Below are 19309 nucleotides of genomic sequence, written 5' to 3'. Positions count from 1 at the left end.
TTTTGTAATTTGTTGACTTCTATATTTTTAAAAGTTCCCTGTTGCTTAGCCTGATAATATTGGAACCCACTTTAAAATGTTTCCTGTTATCCTTTTTTAAAAAAGGTTAAGATGATCTTCGGTCATACATCTGTTCAATTAGTACAAAAAGCTTTCATATACGAATTATTAGAAGCAATGGTCAGTTGTTTGGCTTTGTTTTTGTTTTTAAATTATTGCTCAGTTAGTGCAGATTGAATGAAGGATGTAATAAATACATTTGGGAATGGATCATACTGTAAACAGCGGAAAAGGGAACCGCACATCTTTATTTGGGATTATTGCATCATCTGTTTATTCGATACAGATGATCATATTGTTAAAGTTAAAAATTATACTAACCCAAGAGTTCTCAAACTGTCGGTCATGACTGGAATAAGCATTAGAAAATGTGGGTGGGTGTGGGGGAGGACTAAGCAAAATTGGATACACTCAAAACTCATTTGTGGTTTCCCTAGTAAGCCTGAAAAAGGGTTCTGCACAATAAATGGGGATTAAAGGCCAAAATGAGTTTCCGGAGATGACTGTTAACACATTGTTAATGTGCACTTTCCATGAAGAGAGTCAAACAATTGTTTATTTTAGCAATGGCAATATTGCAATGTTGATAACCTCTGGTTTAAACTATTAAGATTTGTCCCAAAGGTGCTTTTTCAAAAGGCAGTTGGACTTTCTTTGTTTTTCCTTGAAGATGGTTCACTTCTCATCCAAGAAGCTTCTTCAGTTCTGACTGAATGGTGGAGAATGGTTTATATTCCTTCAAAAAACAAACAAACCCTGGAACAACCATGTGTTGGATGACTGAGAATCTCCATAGACACTATGGGGATTCGATTAGCCTTTCAGTGGCTTTCAGAGTTTCTCTGTGGGGGTGTTAGTCATTGTGGTTTATGGCTTAGTCTAACTGTTGAAATACTTTTCATATCACAGGATACCCCTGCATAAAAATTATATATCTGGCTTATGATGTGTTGTATGATCAATAAGTTGTAGATAATAAAGTTGTATAATAAAATAACTCAATGCTAAGAAATAATTCCCTGAGAAAATTGCAAAAAAAAAAAAAAAGTATGAAAACTTCAGTTCACTTATAAGGTACACACCAGCCGCGCGGGTGATAGAGGGAGCAACTCGAGGCTCCCATATAACACCTCTCCTGCGCAGGCTGCACTGGCTTCCGGTGGTCTTCTGGATGCAATTCAAGGTGCTGGTTATCACCTTTAAAGTGCTCCATGGCATAGGACCAGGTTATTTACGGGACCGCCTGCTGCTACCGGTAGCCTCCCATCGACCAGTGCGCTCCCATAGGGAGGGTCTCCTTAGGGTGCCGTCGGCCAGACAAAGTCAGCTGGCGACCCCCAGGGGGAGGGCCTTCTCTGTGGGGGCTCCAGCCCTCTGGAATGAGCTACCTCCAGGGATTCGCCAACTCCCTGACCTCCGGACCTTCCGACGCAAGCTGAAGACGTTTTTGTTCCATCGCGCAGGACTGGCCTAATAGTTTTTATTTATTTATTTATTTATTGTTCACATTTTTATACCGCCCTTCTCCGAGGACTCAGGGTGGTGTACAGCATAGATAAAACACAAATACCAAAAAAATTTAAAATATAATATATCATTAAAAATCTAATTCAATAAGCTGAATATTTAAAATAAATGTGTAAAATTATAAAAATAGAATAAACCCCTTAAAAACCCCACTAAAAACACTCGATTAAAATTTATCATTAGGCCAGCTCTGCTTGATGAAAGAAGAAAGTTTTAAGCTCATGCTTAAAGATCCGAAGATCAGGGAGAAGGCGTAGCCCCACAGGTAGTTCATTCCACAGGGCAGGAGCCCCCACAGAGAACGCTCTTCCCCTGGGGGCCGCCAGCCGACATTGTTTGGCCGACGGCACCCTAAGGAGGCCCTCCCTGTGAGAGGCACAGGTCGATGGGAGGCTACTGGTGGCAGCAAGCGGTCCCGTAAATATCCCGGTCCCATGCCATGGAGCGCTTTAAAGGTGATGACCAAAACCTTGAATCGCACCCGGAAGACCACCGGCAACCAATGCAGCCTGCGCAGGAGAGATGTTACATGGGAACTACGAGATGCTCCCTCTATCCCCCGTGTGGCCGCATTTTGTACCAGTTGGAGCCTCCTGGTGCTCTTCAAGGGGAGCCCCATGTAGAGAGCATTGCAGTAATCCAGGCAGGAAGTAACGAGGGCATGAGTGACTGTGCATAGAGAGTCCCGATCCAGTAAGGGGTGCAACTGGCGAATCAGGCGAACCTGATAGAAAGCTCCCTGGCGACGGCTGTCAAATGATCTTCTAAAGACAGCCGTACACCCAGGAGAATGCCTAAGTTGCGCACTGATTCCCTGGGGGCCAACGATTCGCCCCCCCACAGTCAGCGATGGAATTAGCTGACTGTGCCGGAATGCTGGTATCCACAGCCACTCCGTCTTGGATGGGTTGAGTCGGAGTCTGTTCGTCCCCATCCAGACCCGAACGGCCTCAAGGCACCGGGTCATCACATCAACGGCTTCGTTGGGGTGGTTCGGGGTGGAAATCTACAGCTGAGTGTCATCAGCGTACAGTTGACAACTCACCCCGAAACCACGGATGATCTCCCCCAGCGGCTTCATGTAGATGTTGAACAGGAGAGGCGAGAGAATCGACCCCTGTGGCACCCCACAAATGAGGTGCCTCGCAGTCGACCTCTGCCCCCCTGCCAACACCGTCTGCGAGCGGTCAGAGAGGTAGGAGGAGAACCACCGAAAAACGGTGCCCCCCACTCCCAAACCCCCCAACCGTCGCAGCAAGATACCATGGTCGATGGTATCAAAAGCCACTGACAGATCTAATAGGACAAGGACAGAGGAGCAACCCCTGTCCCGTGCCCTCCAGAGATCATCAACCAACGCGACCAAAGCCGTCTCCGTACTGTACCCAGGCCTGAAGCCGGACTAGCACGGGTCTAGATAGACAGTTTCCTCCAGGTACCGGTGAAGCTGCCAATGGGGGTTAATGGGAGTTTTTATTGGATTTTTTATAGTTCTTAGCCAAATTTGAATTAGTCTTTTAAATTTGTTTTTAATTTTTGTATCTATTGTTTTATTCTGGCTGTAAACCGCCCTGAGTCCTTTGGGAGAAGGGCAGTATAGAAATTAAACTAAATTAAACTAAACTAAACACAATCCATGCTTTATAACGGCAAAACGCCGTTTTATAAGCACAATCCATGCTTTATAACGATGAAACGCCGGAGAAGACGCCTAGAGAGTTCCTGGAGGTCCAGCCGTTCAGAGGCTGATCGGACACTAGTTAGATCCTATACCAGGACCTACCTAGTGGCACTGAGGGAAGCGAGGCGTTCCTACGCCTCCTCCCTCATTGCGTCGGCAGATAACCGCCCAGCTGCCCTGTTTCGGGTGACCCGCTCCCTCCTTCACCAGGGGGAGCGGGATGACCCGTTGCGGGGACGTGCTGAGGAGTTTAACGGTTATCTATACGATAAAATCGTTCAGCTTAGGGACGGTCTGGACCAAAATTGTGGCGATTCAGACGAGGTATCTGAGGGCGGTCTTGGTGATGTTGTGTGGGATGAGTTTGACCCTGTGACTCCCGAGGACATGGACAGGTTGCTGGGTAGATTGAATGCCACCACGTGTTTACTGGACCCGTGCCCCTCCTGGCTGGTGCTGGCCACTCAGGAGGTGACACGAGGCTGGCTCCAGGGATTACGAGTGCTTCCTTGTTGGAGGAGTCTTTCCGGCCGCCTTGAAAGAGGCGGTGGTGAGGCCCTCCTCAAGAAGCCTTCCTGACCCGCTGTTTTAGGTAATTATCGTCCGGTCTCCAACCCGCCCGCGGCGAAGGTTGTAGAGAGTATGGTGGCATATCAGTTTCCCCTGCACCTGGAGGAAACTGTCTATCTGGACCCGTTCAGTCCGGCTTCCGACCGGTTACAGCACTGAGACGGCTTTGGTCGCGTTGGTGGATGATCTCTGGAGGGCCAGGGATAGGGGTTATTCCTCTGCCCTGGTCCTATTAGACCTCTCAGCGGCTTTTGATACCATCGACCATGGTATCCTGCTGCGCCGGTTGGGGGGGTTGGGAGTGGAGGCACCGTTTATCGGTGGTTCTCCTCCTATCTCTCCGACCGGTCGCAGACGGTGTTGACGGGCAGAGGTCACCCCGCGCGCCTCACTTGTGGGTGCCGCAGGGCCGATTCTCTCGCCTTCTGTTCAACATCTATATGAAGCCGCTGGGTGAGATCATCAGTGGCTTCGGTGTGAGGTACCAGCTGTACGCTGATGACACCCAGCTGTACTTTTCCACACCGGGCCACCCCAATGAAGCTATCGAAGTGCTGTCCCGGTGTTTGGAAGCCGTACGGGTCTGGATGGGGAGAAACAGGCTCAGGCTCAATCCCTCCAAGACGGAGTGGCTGTGGATGCCGGCATCCCGGTACAGTCAGCTGAGTCCGCGGCTGACTGTCGGGAGCGAGTCATTGGCCCCGATGGAGAGGGTGCGTAATTTGGGCGTTCTCCTGGATGCACGGCTGTCTTTTGAAGATCATTTGACGGCCGTCTCCAGGAGAGCTTTCCACCAGGTTCGCCTGGTGCGCCAGTTGCGCCCCTTTCTAGACCGGGATGCCTTGTGCACAGTCACTCACGCCCTTGTGACGTCTCGTCTGGACTACTGCAATGCTCTCTACATGGGGCTCCCCCTGAAGGGCATCCGGAGGCTGCAGTTGGTCCAGAATGCAGCTGCGCGGGTGATAGAGGGAGCCCCTCGTGGCTCCCGAGTGACACCTATCCTGCGCAGGCTGCACTGGCTACCTGTGGCCTTCCGGGTGCGCTTCAAGGTGTTGGTGAACGTCTTTAAAGCGCTCCATGGCATAGGGCCGGGTTACTTACGGGACCGCCTGCTGCTACCAAATACCTCTCACCGACCCGTGCGCTCTCACAGAGAGGGACTCCTCAGGGTGCCGTCGGCGCGACAATGTCGTCTGGCGACACCCAGGGGACGGGCCTTCTCTGTGGGGGTCCCCCGCCTCTGGAACGAGCTCCCCCCAGGACTTCGCCAACTTCCGGACCTCCGAACCTTTCGCCGCGAGCTCAAAACTTACTTATTTATCTGCGCTGGACTGGGTTAGTTTTTTAAGTTATGGGTTTTTAAATGGGTTTTACTTCCAAATTTTAATTATGGCCAATTTAAATAAGTTTTTTATTAGTATTTTAATTGTATGTATTGTGCATTTTACTTAGCTGTGAACCGCCCTGAGTCCTTCGGGAGAAGGGCGGTATATAAATTTAAATAATAAATAAATAAATAAAACGGCAGGCCAATAGCTGTCACGGCACATTAAATAAAATCCAACAGCTAATAGCACTAATATTGTGCAACAATAAATGAGCGGAAATACTGTATCTCAAGAACCAAAATAAGTCCAAGGGCAAAAAAGCATTTTGCTTTTAAATTTGGGGAGAGTGGTTTGTAAGAATAATGTGATGTAATTACTTCTGTTAACCATCTATAGTGCTCCTTGTATAAACACAATTTACTTTCTCCCAATATTTTTTTCAATCTAGTACAATTGGTCGGATGTCATCTTTTACCTCAAAAATTTTAGAAGTATTAGAAAGTGTCACAAATGGTGTTAACTGATTGTTCAGTGGGTCAAAAATAAGGAAATAATGCTATTAATGTAACAAGGTTGAAGTCAGAAATTACTTAAAATAGAATGAGGGTGTTAGCACAGGTTTTTTTTTTAAATGTAAAAAATATTTCAAAAATATCAGGACAATAAATTATATTTGAAGAGTATTGTTAATAAAAGAACTGATTGAATTACTATAAATTGGATGAATTTCGTTCTTGCAAATGAAAGTTCATGTCAATATAATCACATAACTTGCAGTAAGTACTGTATATAATGTCCATAACTATTGCTTTACTGTTTCGTTTGCTTTTTTTTATTTTTTACATCCCCAGCGATATTTTCTTGTTGGAAGTAACCAGGCAGAAACCAAATATCGTGTGTTGAAAATAGATCGCACAGAACCCAAGGATTTAGTTGTTATTGATGACAGAGTGAGTACTTCAACATTTGAGATGTTACTATTCAAAAGAAAATATACGAATCCAATATGACACTGCGTTGGATTTAAGCTGCATTTAAATTCTCAGTATTTTTTTTACCTTTTTATTACTTATTTTCATAATACTATTTTATTTTACGTAGTTTTCTAATAAATGAGTTAAGCAACAATAAATAAATTGCTTTGAGAGAAGGCTTGGTTCTAACGAAAAAGAATTTCTGAATAAAAGGAATTATGACATTGTGTTCCCTGACAGGGTTTATTGAAAGAGCTCCTTCAAGTGAAGGAAGGACATCTTTGGATAAAGCTCAATTAGAAACCATGTCTTAGATTCATTTTTGACTCTGAAAGGGAAATTGGAACTTCTGATGTTTATTCTGGGAAATTCATGAATTTCATCATCTGTGCAATAATAACAAGCCAGTATTTATGCTGGAAGGGATTCTTATTTTTCTTAGATTGTGGTTTTAAGAACCTTGATTTTGAGTTAATTTTACCTGAGTCATATTATTCACAATAAACTCCCAGTTTTTCTTAATAATTTACTCCCCCAAAGAATATGACAAAGGTAAGGGGGGCGGCATTTGGAACTTTGGGAAAAAATATAAAACATTTTGAATTTTAGGCAGCACTTTTCTTTACCTGACTCTAAAGATAAAATTCTAGATTTTCTCTCCAGAGATTTATATATATGCTAAAAAGGAATGCTGCTTCCTTTTGTTAATGTTTACCCCTCCCCCCCTCAATATTCCATGTATTTGTGCTTGGGACAAAGGAGCAACTTAGAAATGGAAGAAAGTAATAATATGATTCAAATAAAATAATCCTTAAACTGTTAATGTTGAGATTTTGAGAGCCATAGAAATTCTCAGAAAATGTCTGACATGTTATGAAATACTTTGCTCATTCATAAAATAAGTTGACTTTGTATATAATATACAAATAGGATGAAGACTATTGCTTAACACTGTGTAAGCCGTCCTGAGTCTTCCGAGAAGGGCGGGGTATAAATGTAAATTAAAAAAAAAAAGTCACTATGGGCAAAATAATTAACTATAAAATATTGGTTTTTCCAAATCCCCCATTATTTATTTTATTTATTTTTATTATTATTTTATTTTATTATTTAAATTACTTGCACTAGCCTACTTCTCTGGATGTTGTCTGACATTGCTGCATCCCTTTGTCTCTCTTCTGGCAAATCAGCCTTTCAGATAAATCACCGAGTTTTGTTCCTTGCATTTTACTTTTTTTAACCAATGCTTATCAGTCCCACTTGGGGTTAGAGAGATTCTTTGAAAAAAGATAATGATACCCTGTTTCCCCCAAAATAAGACAGCCCCTGATAAAAGCCCAATCAGGCTTTTGAGCGCATGGCAATAAGGCCAAGCGCTTATTTCAGGGTTCAAAAAAATATAAGACAGGGTCTTATTTTTGGGGAAACACGGTATAAACTAGTACTTTTGATTTAAGTATAGTAGCATCCTGTTAAAAATATTACTATAAAAATTAAATGTACAAAAGTGATATGAGACATGAATCATTGGGTATCTATAAACATGATGGAAATCCAGCTCAAGGTTAACTCAGCCTTCCATCCTTTCAAGGTCGGTAAAATGAGGAGCCAAATTGTTGGGGGCAATATGCTGACTCTGTAAACTGAGAGAGGGCTGTAAAGCACTGTGAAGTGGTATATAAGTCAAAGTGCTATTGCGATTGTGATTATAACCTGTCTACATATAATATAGGTAGTACTCCATTTACGACCACAGTTGAGCCCAAAATTTCTCTTGTTAAGAGAGAGATTTGTTAAGTGAGTTTTGCCCCATTTTACGGCCTTTCTTGCCACAGTTGTTAAGTGAATCACTGCAGTTAATGTTAGTAACACAGTTGTTAATTGAATTTAATTTCTTATTGACTTTGATTGTGAGAAGATCATAAAAGGTGATCACATGACCATGGGACACAGCAATGGTCATAAATATGAACCAGTTGCCAAGCATATGAATTTTGATCACATGATCACATGCTGCAAAGGTCATAACTGTGAAAAATGGTCATAAGTCACATTTCTCAGTCCCATTGTAACTTTGAAGGGTCACTAAATGAACTGTTGTAATTGGAGGACTACCTGTACTAAAAAGATTCTCAGTATTGTTGTGCCTTCATTAGTGAATCATATCAAACAAAGTTTATGCTGTCCTTGAGCTCATGCAAAATAGGCACTTCTGCCCTAGGGAGGTGACTGAAACTGCTTTGTAGAAGTTATAAATTAAGTTTTTAATACATTCAGAAATATTTAAATTACTATACATTTTTATTTTCAAGCATGTATACACCCAGCAAGAAGTGAGAGAGCTACTAGGCCGTTTAGATCTGGGCAACAGGACAAAAATTGGACAAAAAGGCTCATCTGGATTATTACGTGCTGTCTCTGCTTTTGGGGTAGTAGGTAAGTTACTTTATTTTTATTAGCTTGTTTTAATAATGGCCAAGACACTGCAATTATTATTTTGGATATAAGCACAAAACACACATATGAAGGAAAATTCAAACAAGAACTCTACAATTAAGAATAGGGTAATAATTTGGAAGTTATGTGATTCAGATTTTTTGTGGATCAGTGGCACCTTGATATGACCTTAGAAATCTCTCTTAATTTACCCTTGAAAATAGGTAATCCATAACACATAAAATACTTGATTTGTGTTTGTGTGCTTGTTTAAATAAATACATATATGCATTTTTAATTTGTTTTTCAGCATAGAAAATTATATGATCTCTATATCAATGTAGAAAACATGTAGATTTAAAAAAAAGTTTATAGACAGAATACCATCAAAGCAGATACAAAATATTTACACTCTCAGTAAAATAGAGGAGACTTTATTGTACCTAAAGGCTACTGGTGATACTCAACAGTGTGTGGTCAAAAAGTAAGTGTGCACAATAGACTTCTACTTTTCTTCTTGGACCCTAGTGAATTCATTAAGTGGTAATGAATTATCACTTAATATATCTATAACACAATAAAATATATTTCACATTTTAATAAAAATACTTCTAATACCTTTTCATTTACGAAGAAAACATAAAGCTAAATGTAAACCTTCATTTACAATGGAAACAAAAACTACAACTTTGATTAGAGAGTTTAGGCTATGACATTTATTTGTGAGAAAAAGATAACCTTTATAGTCTATTTTTTTTTAAAAACCCCAGAAGGATTGTTTTTTTAAAGCCTATGCTCAGCTCTTCAGAATTAAAAATCTCAATTCTAAAAAAAAGATGCAAACAACATTCAAGAAAATATTTTTCTCAAAGACAAGAATTAAGATGATAAGCTCAGAACCAGTATGGATACCAACATTTAAAACGTGAAACACAATGGTTGATTTCAACTCTTAGCCTCTTTTCAGAATAGACATGCTGTTATGAAAGAGTTTATTGCTCAGTCCAATACTGTTTTTCAGAAGTTGGAAAACCAAAAATGGTGAAAAATGTTACATACATATTTGTATACAATAACTAATTTTGGGGACTGATACATGATATCTTTGTTTTGAAAAAGTTAACCGTCTTAATTTCTTCAAGAACTACAAAGTAGCACTAGTTGTCAAGAATACCTAAAAGGCCTTTTCCATATATTCATGTCAATTTATATTCCTCTTCACTGTCAGGAGTAGAGGCCTGAAAATACAGTGCATTCAGAAAGTATTCAGGCCCCCTTCACTTTTTTCAATTTTGTTATGCTACAGCCTGATTCTACAGTTGTTGAACCTTAGTAAGAGAGGTGACCAGGAACCCAATGGTCACTCCGACTGAGCTCCAGGTATCCTGTGTAGAGATGGGACAGAGTTTCAGAAGAACAGCTATCACTGCGGCTCTCCACCGATCTGAACTTTATGACAGAGTGACCAGATAGAAGCCTTTCCTCAGTGCAAAGCACATGAAAGCCCACATAGCATTTTTTCCTTGCAATCTGAGAGTCCTTCAGGTGCTTTTTTGCAAACTCCAAGAGGGCTTTCATGTGTATTGCACTGAGGAGAGGCTTCCACCTAGCTACTTTGCCATTAAGCTCAGATTGGTGAGGGCTGTAGTGATGGTTGTTCTTCTGGAACTCTCTCCCATCTCCACACAGGATCTCTGAAGCTCAGTCAGAGTGACCATTAGGTTCTTTGTCAATCAATTTAATTTAACACAGGTCGACTCCATTCAAATATCAGCAATGATCAAGAGAAATGGAAGGCACCAGAGCTAAATTTCAAGTGTTGTTGCAAACGGTCTGAATACTTATGCCTATGAGATGTTTCAGTTTTTTCTTTTTAATAAATTTATAGACATTTCTAAAATTCTGTTTTCACTTTGTCATTATGGGGTAATGAATGTAGATTAATGAGAAAAAAACTCGAATATCAACAACTAGAATCAGGCTGCAGCGTAATAAAATTGACAAAAGTGAAGGGGGTCTGAATACTTTCTGAATGCACAGTAACTGCTATTATAAATTAATGGCACCTTCTTCTATAGTCTAGAATGGAAGGATAAAAGCCATGAGTATCACTTGCTTATTACTGAACTACTGATTTGTGAATTCTCACAAGAACTGCTGTCAACAAGAATGCACGTTTACTATTAAAATTTTAGTGGTGACTGGAAAAGCAGCTGTTACGCAATTACATATTGTTGCTCAAGAATCCCATAAGATACTCAATGAAATGTTTATTGTTCAACTGGGACTGTGAAACAAAGAAATAATTGTGCATCTGACAGACCGTAAAAGAAGACCAGTAAATTCTATTCAGCTTGACGCATCATTATCTAGGCAGGGATAATATGTATTGAAAGATCAGTCTGTACCCAATTTCGCATGTACCGTATATTTTGTTTTTCTTTGTGCAATTCACCATGTCTTAGAGCGGAAATAGGCACAATGCTGAACCCCTAATGTCTGTCATAACTGAAAGAAGACAACAATATGTCAGCTTTAATGTGAGCAAAGATGGGAGTTATCCAACACATGTACAATTTTAGACTGCCCATTTTTGACCTAAAGGCTCCAATGTCTCCTCATTTTTGCAAACTATTGCATCATTTCCATGGCTTTGCATATCACTTAAGAAATCTTACTCAAACTAATAATTGTGGCTTCTAAAAATATTTAAATATGAAAACAGCATCGTTACGTTTTCAGCAACAGAAAAGTATAACATCAGTAATGCAATTTTCTAGAAGTAAATAATGATACTATGGCACTAATACTACATGGTTATTTTTTTCTATAATTTTATGAAAACAATGCCATGTGCACTTTTAAAAAACAGGCACAGTAACACAATATCAAAAATAATACAAAAAATGTAATTAATTGCATTTCTGCCTACCCAACTGTGTGTAAAACACATGATAAAAATTGCATTTTTCCATAATAAAATAAAGGTTTGCAGTAACATAGTATTTTTTAAATATGAAACTAAAAGTACTGATTATATTTTTTAATCTGTGGATCAGTTTTTGCTTTTCCAGGTGGGGTTTATTCTGATCCTGCAGATATAATGGTGACAGTTATTCAGACTATGTTAACTATTAATTAACTACTTGGAGATACACAGAAAGTTTTTTACAATAGTTAGCATACCACTGTGTGCTATAATTTTGGTTGTTCTTAATCATTGTGTAAATAATTTCTTTTTCATTAAATACAACTAGTTGAGACAAATTAAGGCTATTTTCAACAATTAATATGTATTCTTCCCCTTAAACTGCTTTTATTTTTTATTTTTTAATTGAAAGGCAAGATTTAAGAGCTGGCAACTCTGTGGTAAAGTCCTTGTTGATTATAGGTGTATTTTTTTAAATCTCCCAGAACAAAATTGTCAGGTTTATAAATAATATAAAACTTTTCATACCCTGAACCATTGTGGGAATTGTGGCAGATAAGCAACAGTAAGCTTCAGCTTTTGGGGGCGGGGGGCGGGGGAGAATGCCTATCTCCTCCCTGAGAAGTTTAGAAGAGTATGCCAATGTTGCAATGAAATCAGAACATGAATTTTCTATCAGACAATTCTCAGATTAATATTATATCAAATAACTGACTGTTGTATCTTTATAGGAATTTATATTCTAAGACTTATTTTCTAAAGCCTAGTTTTCCTAATCTATTTTTTAAAAACTATTTTACAATATTAAATCTTTTATAAATCTTATATATGAGGAAATTGGACTGATATCCATCTTCTGATTAACATCTAACAATACGCAACTATTGCTTATTACTAGGAATGAGTATGCAATTTCAGTGAGGCCAGCTTGAAGCTCAAAGGCAGCTCTTCCTAGAAACAACTTTACATGTGAACTACCCTAATCCAATACAGATTTATTCTGTCTTTTAAAGTACCGGTATTAATTACTTTGCATGCTCACTTCCAAAGGAGCAAAATTGCACATTCAAAATCAGAACCACCTTCTTGAGTAGAATCCAGTGTTGTGCAAATGGAAATTCCAGCTTCAAAGTGATTTATTTATTTATTTATTTATTTATTTATTTAATTAAACTTTTATACCGCCCTTCTCCCGAAGGATTCAGGGCGGTGTACAGCCTTCATTTAAAACAATTAATATACATATTAAAATAACAATTAAAAAGCTTATTCAATAAAAGGCCGAAATTAAAACTGTCCAATTGACCACATAAAATACCCAATAAAATTACAATTTAAAATTTAAAATTTAAAATTTAGAATTTAAAAATCAGGCCAGTCCCACTTGGATAAATAAATAAGTTTTCAGTTCCCGGCGAAAGGTCCAAAGGTCAGGCAATTGGCGTAAACCGGGGGGAAGTTCGTTCCAGAGAGTAGGTGCTCCCATAGAGAAGGACCTTCCCCTGGGGGCCGCCAGCCGACACTGCTTGGCGGACGGCACCCTGAGAAGACCCTCTCAGTGAGAGCGTACGGGTCGGTGGGAGGCATGTGGAAAAAGCAGGCGGTCCCGTAAGTACCCAGGCCCTAAGCCATGGAGCGCTTTGAAGGTGGTAACCAAAACCTTGAAACGCACCCGGAAGACCACAGGTAGCCAGTGCAGACTGCGCAGGAGTGGTGTTACCCGGGAGCAACGTGGTGCTCCCTCAATCACCCGCGCAGCTGCATTCTGGACTAACTGAAGTCTCCGAATGCACTTCAGGGGTAGCCCCATGTAGAGAGCATTGCAATAATCCAGGCGAGAAGTGACGAGAGCATGAGTGACCGTGCATAAGGCATCCCGGTCAAGAAAGGGGCGCAACTGGCGGACCAGGCGAACCTGGTAAAAAGCTCTCCTGGAGACGCAATTCCACATGCAGTCAAAAGACTGCACCCACAGTTATTCAGTTCTGTTTCTGTTCAAACAATAAGGCTTTTTACCTTCATTCTGACTTCCATTGCTTTATACTCATTTTCAAATCTCTAAAGAACTTTAGAGGGCATGAAATGGAGGAGAGAGGAAAAAATCACTTCACTAGAGAAATGATGTTGTTGAATGCTTCCCAAGGTGATTACACTTTTTATGACAAATGCTGTCATCTTCACATAAAAGGCCATAGGCAATTTTCACAGAGCTCCATTTGTTAGCAGAAATGCCAGTACACAGCTGGAATGCATAGCTATTAAAAATATTGTACTATACAAGTATGGTCAACTTATTTCACATTGTACATAATTTCTACTTCACACAAAGCGCAGTAATATTTCCCATTGAGTTTGATGTGAGAGTCAACCAAGCAAGGCAGAACTGCTCAATTTTGGACAATCAGGTTTGCCACAGCCAATCATTCCTCCATAAAAACACTTGATGGAACAAGTATTTTGTGGAATTATTGGGATCTACTGACACAGCCAAGACATTGGAAGAATGAACTGATAAGATAATATCAACTACTTGTCAGATCTTTGTTTGTTTATTGCAGTATCTTCCTCAGATGATCTCTGGTTTGAACCTTGAATATTTTTCTTATCCTTTGAAATTCTTCCCTTTTCAGTTTTTTTTAAAAACAGAGCTTTCAAAGTATCTGTCTTTCAAATTATTCTTTAGATCACTGTTTCTCAACCTTAGCCACTTTTAGATGTACAGGCTTAAACTTCCAGAACCTGAAAATGGCCAGAATCTGTTTTAAATAGCAAGAGCAAGAGCACTTAGACTTATATACTGCTTTACAGTGTTTTACAGCTCCCTCTAAACAATTGACAGAGTCAGCATATTGCCCCCAACAATTTAGGGCCTCATTTTACCAACCTGGGAAGGATAGAAGGCTGAGTCAACCTTGAGCCTGGTGAGATTCAATCTGCCAAATTGCAGTCAGCCGGCAGTCAGCAGAAGTAGCCTGCAGTACTGCATTCTAACCACTGTGCCACCGTGGCTCATCTTCAGATTGGGCCTGGTCAGCATCCAGCCACTGAGTGTGCTTGTCTACTATCTCATGGCCAACTATACTTTGTTATTATATTTTTTTGTATTTTGCATAACATTCTGCAATATTCCTATGTGTAGCTTTGATAATAGACACCCCACATTTGAAATCTATTGTCCTGTAATAAGGAGAAAACAGTTCACAGTGCGGGGAAGTACTGCTAATCCTCAAGGGGTAGGTATTTTTAGGATAGTAGTGGGAGTAGTGAAGCTGTAGGGAGATGACAGGAAAAAATGTGTTACACCTATTTGCTTTCTCTATATGCAGCATTGTGAAGTATATCCAATTGAGTACATAAGAAAGATGTTCCCACCATTGAAAAAAGTCCAATTTTCTAGTGCTTTTTTATTAGAAGCATTTGAAACAGGTTGATGGGGAAAAAACATGCTCCTTTAGAATGCACACAGTTTCACATTGAAGTATTTGGTTGCAACATTTGCTGTTGAGCATCATACCATTTTCAATTATTACAGTATACAGAATGACTCTCTAAATAGACAAGTAGCTATAAATCCTTCTTTGTAGAATCACAATAAAAGGTTATTTGCCAGAATTCTTGATTGATAACTGTGATAGATTGAAGGAGTGAAAAGTTAATCTGATGTGTCATGTCAAATATTGTAGATTATTGAAAATTTTCATTATGGGAATGGCTAACAGTATGGATTTGCTAGGAAATATATCATATATTGCACTGCTGAACAGTTGATTTAGATGAAGGCTAAGAAGAACAAAGTATATCTGACATTGTAGTGGAAGCATTAAGTAGATTAAATTAAATTAGAATTAAATTAGATTTAAATTAGATTTATCAGGTTAGAAGTGGTATACTTCTGAGTTTATATGGTGGGTGGGGATGAAGGTGGGTGGTAAAATACAGTTTAAAATGATAAATCAAGTGTTCTTATACTGAAGTTATCTCCTCTTGCATCTCTTCCTAATAGTTTAATTATGCTTTCTCATTTACTTAGCTGGACAATTAAAATTGTATTTAATACATTATATGTATTGTACATACGTGTTTCCTCGAAAATAAGACCCTGTCTTATATTTTTTTGAACCCCGAAATAAGTGCTTGGCCTTATTTTCGGGGTTGTGTTATTATTTTGGGGTGCATGGAGCAAGACAGGGCTCATCTTGCCGTCTTATCTGATTTTCAGCTCCGTCTCTCTAACTTAACCAGAGGAAATAGCGGGGGTCTGGCTGTGCATGTGTTTAAATATTTTTGGGGAGGGCTTATCTTTGAGGGGGGCTTATTTTAGCGCAAGTGCTCAAAAGCCCAATTGGGCTTATTATCAGGGGATGTCTTATTTTAGGGGAAACAGTATAATATCACACACATACACAATATATATATATATATGTGTGTGTGTGTGTGTGTAGGTAGGTCTTTGGTTATTTGGGTTTTCTCCCGCGTAAAATTGGAAGTGTCTTGGCGACGTTTCGACAAAGTCTCATTCGTCTCATTCGTCATTGCTCCTAGAAGCATATATATATAAATTTTCTGAGGTTTTCATGGGTGTTTGTATGTAGGTCTTTGGTTGTTCGGGTTTTCTCCCATGTAAAATTGGAAGTGTTTTGGCGACGTTTCGACGAAGTCTCATTCATCATCTTCAGGCTTCAGCTTTGTGCTTCTTTGTTGCTCCCAGAAGCACAAAGCTGAAGCCTGAAGATGACGAATGAGACTTCGTCGAAACGTCGCCAAGACACTTCCAATTTTACACGGGAGAAAACCCAAACAACCAAAGACCTACACACACACACACACACACACACACACACACACACGTATGTATGTATATGTATATGTATATGTATATATATATATGTATGTATGTATGTATGTATACGTATATGTGTGTGTGTGTATATATATATGTTTTCTGAGGTTTTTGCGGATGTTTGTATGTAGGTCTTTGGTTATTCGGGTTTTCTCCCGCGTAAAATTAGAGGTGTCTTGGCGACGTTTCGACGAAGTCTCATTCGTCATCTTCAGCTTCGTGCTTCTGGGAGCAATGTGTGACAGCTGCAATCACATTGCTCCCAGAAGCATGAAGCTGAAGCCTGAAGATGACGAATGAGACTTCGTCAGATCGCAAGACACTCAATTTCGAGGCTCAACAAAGACCTACACACACACACACACACACACACACACACACACACACACATATAAACCATAAGTTTAAAGAAGTAGAGCACTATGCTTATTTGCAGAATGATAGTTCTTTTCCTTTCCTTTCCCCTTTTGTTAACTGCCTCTTTCCTTTCTCTCATTTCCAGCTCTTTTATCTTCTGCCTTGTCTTCCTTATACAGGATGTTCAGTTAACTCATTACTTAGATTTCATCTTAATGGGACATTCCATTTTCCTCAGTTCACCCCAGGCATTGATTTGATGAAATATGCTTTGAGAATGGAATACATAATTTTTCAAAAGAGATGAAGTGAGCAGCCATGTTGAAAAATACTTTTCAATGTATATCCATTAATTATTTCATCTATAATTTAACAGGAAAAGGAGGTTACTTTAGCAAAATTCGGTAGATTAAATATTTATTCAGGAATGACAGTTCTCCCCTCCCAATCTCTAGTGTTATAAGGTGCCAGAAATACAATATAATTATTGCAACCTTGACAGAATTTGTGCTTGTGTTTTTAACTTTCTCGTAGTGTAGTGAATCAAGTGACAGATACAAATAATAGGTAATTTATTCTGTTTCTTGCAGGTTTTGTCAGATTCTTAGAAGGTTATTACATTGTGCTAATTACAAAGAGGCGAAAGATGGCAGATATCGGAGGACATGCAGTATATAAAATAGAAGATACAAATATGATCTACATTCCAAATGACTCTGTACGAGTGAGTCATCCTGATGAAGCAAGGTACTGTACTTTTTGGGGTATAAGACACACTTCCCCTCTCCAAAAGAGGGTAGAAATGTTGGTATGTCTTATACACCTAATACAGCCATTTTTGGCTGTCTTCGTTTTGCTTCAGAATAACAGGGACCAACATGTGATATTATATACTGCTTACCTTAGCTGAGCTTAAATAGCTATCAGCTGGACTGGAAAAAGAAAGCAATGGTAATCCACTTCTATATTACCAAGAAAACAACTTAGATATATCCATAGAAGTTTGCATCAAGAGAGTTTTTACTTGTAAGATTAGAAATTTGAGCTCCGTCTTATGATAGCTTATGCAAAAAGTTAGATGCAGGGCATCGGTTCTAATTTTCATACTGAATTGATCAGCCTGAACAAATGGCTTTTGGGGAATGAGTAACACTTTTCCTGTAGTTCATGGCAGCAAAAACCAGCAAACCTGAGCAAGAACATTGTAAAAGAAAGGCAAAAACCTTTTGAGAAAAACTAATAGGTTTGTTGTAGGTTGTATGATTTATTGCTTCCGTTTTTTTCTGGTGACACATTCAATATCATAAGAAATAAATGAAATGTTTCTGCAGTATGATTTTAAGAGGATGCACATAACTGATACAGACTATAGTAGCTCTAAATTTGCTCCCTTTAGCTTGAATTAATTATGCAAAATTCAAAATTTGGACCTGCTTCTGGATTCTTGCTGACTGGGCTATGTTAGCATGTTTAATTTTGAAAAGAGAAGTAAGATATGATTGTGCTCTTCAAATACATGTGTCAGGCCTGGAAACCATACTAGGCCGTAGGTTTCCAGATGCTGCCACATTTCTCCCCTGAGGGGAAGAAGGGGGGTTGAGGGGTATGGTAACATTCTTCAAGCAGTCAAGGTCGGATTGTGTTCACATCTGCAGAAGGAGTGGCAAGAAGAGGTTTCGAATAAAGTGGAAGAACGTTGGACCATGTGATCGGCAAAGGGGTTGGGGGGTGGGACTCTTGGGGTTTGTATAACTGGGAAAAGAATCTGGAAGCTTCAGTTTTGGAATTTCATTCATCGTGTGCCAGTTTCCTTATGCTAGTAAAGAACTTTGAAAGACAATGGCTTCAGAGTTTTTTTTTATACAGAAGAGGTTTTTCTGGAACCCTGTCATTATTCCAAAACTAGGCCATACTAGGCCGTAGGTTTCCAGATGCTGCCAACATGAAGCAGTTCACATGGAAGATGTGACCTATGATATTACTCAGAAGGCTGCCATTCACTATATGTATTTAAATGGAAGGATACAGAAATCTGTTTGGGATGCTTTAATTTGGATTTCTGCACTGGGCAGAAACAATTACGGTAAGTAGATATTAAGTAAACATCAATTGTGCTTAATGTATTCCAAATAGAATTTTATTATTTTAGTGTATCCTTCTACATTTTTTCACCACATTTTGTTTATCTAAATTTTAATATATTACTATTTTAATACCTTATAGACCATCATATAGAAATATAGCTTGTACTTAATAGTGAAGCATTATTTCCAATTTTTGCTGCTTTACTTTAAATATAGCCTGCTATTCTCGTTCCTACACAATTTTCACTTTTCCTCTCCTTTTTTGTGTGTGTGTAATCTATTCACCTATTTTGATCTCATTCCCTATTGTTACTGAACTGTATTTATATTTGATCATTGGCCATAATAAAGGATTCTATTTGAATATAACTAGCACAAAAGGTTTTGATAGAGAGTGTCAAAGACAGCATACCCTTTCTGCATAAAATACCTTTTATTATCTTTTGGGTTTTGTCTGTAGATACCTCCGAATTTTTCAGAATGTCGACCTGTCCAGTAATTTTTATTTCAGGTATGTTTC

The 19309-nt window shown here is 39.3% G+C and overlaps 1 protein-coding gene across 1 annotated transcript in view; it reads left to right on the top strand.

Annotated features, from left to right (window-relative positions):
* The window catches only part of FIG4 (FIG4 phosphoinositide 5-phosphatase), a 79630-nt gene that overhangs the window by 6015 nt on the left and 54306 nt on the right, over positions 1-19309 (top strand). Inside the window, exons 2-5 of the mRNA XM_058174100.1 lie at positions 6021-6119; positions 8456-8579; positions 17296-17452; positions 19250-19300. Of these exons, the coding sequence (XP_058030083.1) occupies positions 6021-6119; positions 8456-8579; positions 17296-17452; positions 19250-19300 (431 nt within the window). The remainder of the gene's footprint in view (positions 1-6020; positions 6120-8455; positions 8580-17295; positions 17453-19249; positions 19301-19309) is intronic.

Source organism: Ahaetulla prasina, chromosome 1, assembly GCF_028640845.1.
Source record: "Ahaetulla prasina isolate Xishuangbanna chromosome 1, ASM2864084v1, whole genome shotgun sequence".
NCBI classification, from domain to species: Eukaryota; Metazoa; Chordata; class Lepidosauria; order Squamata; family Colubridae; genus Ahaetulla; species Ahaetulla prasina.
Note: the sequence above shows the minus strand (reverse complement) of the source record. Positions and strands in the feature narration are given on the sequence as shown.